At 47.6% G+C, this 3,575-nt stretch overlaps 1 protein-coding gene across 1 annotated transcript in view; it reads left to right on the forward strand.

The window, feature by feature from the left end:
- The window catches only part of MEGF6 (multiple EGF like domains 6), a 463,693-nt gene that overhangs the window by 438,436 nt on the left and 21,682 nt on the right, over positions 1–3,575 (forward strand). Inside the window, exon 25 of the mRNA XM_019511651.1 lies at positions 1,323–1,451. Within this exon, the coding sequence (XP_019367196.1) occupies positions 1,323–1,451 (129 nt within the window). The remainder of the gene's footprint in view (positions 1–1,322; positions 1,452–3,575) is intronic.

Consider the following 3,575-nt stretch of genomic DNA (forward strand, 5'->3'; position numbering starts at 1 on the left):
GTGTGTGTGTGTGTGTGCGCGCTCGTGTGAGAGACAGAGAAACCCATATGAGATTGAAACTGGGAAAATTTACACTGGCTAATTGTAATTGCTCTATCTGAATTTTGCCCAGGAAGGAGTTGTCACTGCACGAGCATGTTTCAAACCTTTTCATGAAGCACCAGCAGCTTGTTAACCACTTACTCTAGGAGAACAAACACTGGGGAGCAAAAAATACAGGGCTGTTTGTCTGTGACACGAAGTGTTGCTTTTGCCTTCCCATCAGTAAGTGCTGTCACTTGTGCCAAAGTAATCAAGAGCTTGACATAAATCTTGCAGTAATTAAATCTTTTATTCTCAATGCGCTGCCTAAGCAGCAGTGGGAAGAGGGGGTCTCAGGGGTAGCTTGGGAGCAGATATCAGCCACCAAGCTGTCTCTCTGGATCACTTGCTTACATTTGCAGTGTCTGCTTGACGTTTCCATCAGACTTTTCCTATTATGATCACTTGTCTCCATTCTTATTTTTATGCTTTCTGATGTGACGCCAAGAACAGCTGTGCCAGCTGGGGAGCGGGAGCCCTGTCACCCTGAGACTTCCTATGTCCCAAGCCCAGGGAATCCTTGGAAGTGCGGAATTAGCTTTTCTCATTTTTGACATATGTTTTTACATTTGCCTTTTACTGCCAGGCTCCAGTCAGCACTGGAGATGTAAGTGTCAAGATGGTCAGCCTTTGTGCTGCATCCAGCATGACTGCCAACAGGAAAAAGCACAAACCTCAACAGAGGATATGTTGTTGCAAGACCATTAACCAAGTCTTGGAGCCCAAAGTCCTTTAGCAGCACTTTGGCCCTGGAGTGGAATTGTGTTTATCTGAAGCAGGCTTTCAGTCGCAGGGTGTCTTTTGGCAAATGATGTCTGCTTAACTCCAAACATTTTGAATGGCTCTATTTAGGAGCCCAGAATTGCTCATAGCAATGGGGTTTGGGGATATCAGTGAAAACAGCTTCCTGATAGATTAGATAACATGAAAAAATATGAGGGGAAAATAAAAGCTGTAGCCATAAGCTACAGCCACATGATAAAACAAGGTTGTTATTTTCCCATATAAAGTAGTTATCTTACTCTCTCTCCCTCCATTGCTCACACATGAATCCACAGACAAATGCACACTTGAATGGGCTCTCTCGCTGGCCACTAGCCAGCCCTCCTCATAACATCTTTGTTGGTGTGTTTGCTGGTACTTCTCCATACCAACTACATTCTTGAATCCTTAGAAAAGCTCTGGATTGTATAACTAATGCCTGTGGCCCAGTTGCTATGCTTGTGTCTGCTTCCCTGCAGCCTGTCAGGATAACACATATGGAGAGAACTGCAGTCAGTTATGCAGCTGCTTCAACAATGCTTCCTGTGACCCCACGAGTGGGCAGTGTCTCTGTGCAGCTGGATGGACAGGAGCCACTTGCCAGCAAGGTAAGAGCAGCATACATTTGCTCTTTAATTCAGGATGTCCCTTGTTCTTGTCCTGAGGAACAAAGACTTGCCTTTGAGGAAGCAAACTGCCAAGCCTTTGTGGAATTTGTAGAGTGGGGATATCCAAGCTTCAGATCAGCCAACCACTCTGCTTGGGGTTGTAGTTTGGATGACCTTGGCAGCTGGAGGTACCAAGTGCTTAGTGAAATCACATCGGCTTGTGCAGCACGTGTCAGTCCATCCATGATGGCACATGCCAAGTAGCTGACAGCCATAGCCAGTTGCACTGGCTAATGGTTTTATAACAGAACTCTATCAGACTTAGTGCTGTAGCCCACTAAGCACTCAGGCCCTCTGCCAACAAAGCTCGCCAGGCCAAGGCAGTAGGTCTGTGAGGCCTGTGCCTTAAGTGCTTTTTCTGGATCAGGGCCTTGCTGGGTGAAGCACTATATGGACTTTAGGTACTGCATGTAATCTGTTTACCAGAATGCTAGGCTGGGCACAGAGAAGCTGTGTTTCCATCTGAGTGGTGATGTGACTCTTGGATAGCAAGTTTTCCTAGTGGCATTGCCCTGGTTTGCAAGAGCCAGATATTCTTCAGGCTGAGACTGAGGGCATCCGCTGCCCATTTAACAGCATTTGTGAATACAACATTCATGCTACTTTTGTTTTACGTTCAATATTGCCAAGCTCCCCAGGGCACCCAAGTCACATGTATGCATTCCATGCCATTGAGTGTCTTACGCCCCTCATTCCCACTGATTCCACTAGCCTTGTTTGAGTGATGGACCTCCAGGAACGAGGGAGCCTCTTCCTTGACAGTTCTCATCTCTGTTAGTTTCTTCATGGCCCATGACCAGATCTGTTAGTGCTGGTGCTAAGCCCAGCTTGGGCCTTCCCAGCTCATCTCCTTTGCACCGGAGCATAAAGTAACAAGCACAGGGCTGTGGACCTCACTGCAGGGTGTGGAAGGAGATGACAAACATCTCTGCTAGCAGCCCTGCCATGGCAGGAGAGTGCAGGCCGAAGGTAGCTCAGTGTCAGTGCTCTTTTCGTCCAAGTGTACTGTTATGAAAGACTCCCTCCTTAGCTTGGCCTGTGGAAAAGCCAAGCTCATAGCAGCCTCTGCTGAGTTTCATTTAGCTGGTGAGTGAATTAAAAAGCATGTTATTCAGTAACTGAGCCAAAACCACCTTCCTGGCTCCAGTCAGTTATAAATCTCCAATACTCCAACATGCTTTTAATGCCATGTCTTTCTGAGACTTTCCCCAAGCTCCCTGGATGGCATGCCAGGATTTATGTACATCCCCACCTTCACTATTCTGGGTCCCTGGTGCCATTTTGCTGAGTCCTGTCCTCATTAATCAGAGAAGAGATTCTTTAAAAGAAACTTGAAGGGCAGAATGGAAAGGGCAGGGAAGCCAGACTGGACTTCCAGTCAGGGTTGCATGAGAGATCCTGTCTCACAGTCAAAGGGCTCCACATGGGAAAGTAGTTTGAGCTTTGCTTCTGCAAAGACAGCTGGGACTACTACACCCTGTCCTTCATCCCTCAGATGTTTACTCCACTCTCTCCCCTCCCTGTTCCACTGGATAACTCAAGGAGGCTCCATGTCATAGACCCAGTGAGGAAAGAACAATGATGCAAGAGTGAGCTCTCTGGCAAACACTCAGGCCACTGTCACAACCCCAATCTATATACATCCAGGCCTGCTGTCCCCTGGCCTGTCCAAGGTAGATGGGCCATGGGTACGTCTATAATTGATGGAGCTGATCCCTCCTCAGTTCCATCCTGGACTCCCTACTAGGTAAAAGGAAGCCTCAAGCAGAGCTCAGGAAATCAGGGCACAAGGTGGGTAAATGAGGAGCCCTGGTAAAGCTCTCAGACGAGGGGGACAAATCCAGCATACCTTTAATTTCTGTGGCCTATGCACTGCTGTGGTGTTTGCTTCCCTCCCCAGCGCAGTGCCTTTGGCATGAAGCGCTTTGTCTGAAAAGCTTATATGATAAAGTCTACTGGTGTGGCAGCACAGTCTGGAATCTAGGACTTACTGGGTCATTTTCTTGCCACTAGCTACAGTAATTTAATTTTGCGTATGGCTTCTGCCTCCCAACCCCCACATGC

Source organism: Gavialis gangeticus, unplaced genomic scaffold, assembly GCF_001723915.1.
Source record: "Gavialis gangeticus isolate Ggan-Ray unplaced genomic scaffold, GavGan_comp1, whole genome shotgun sequence".
Lineage (NCBI taxonomy): Eukaryota > Metazoa > Chordata > Crocodylia > Gavialidae > Gavialis > Gavialis gangeticus.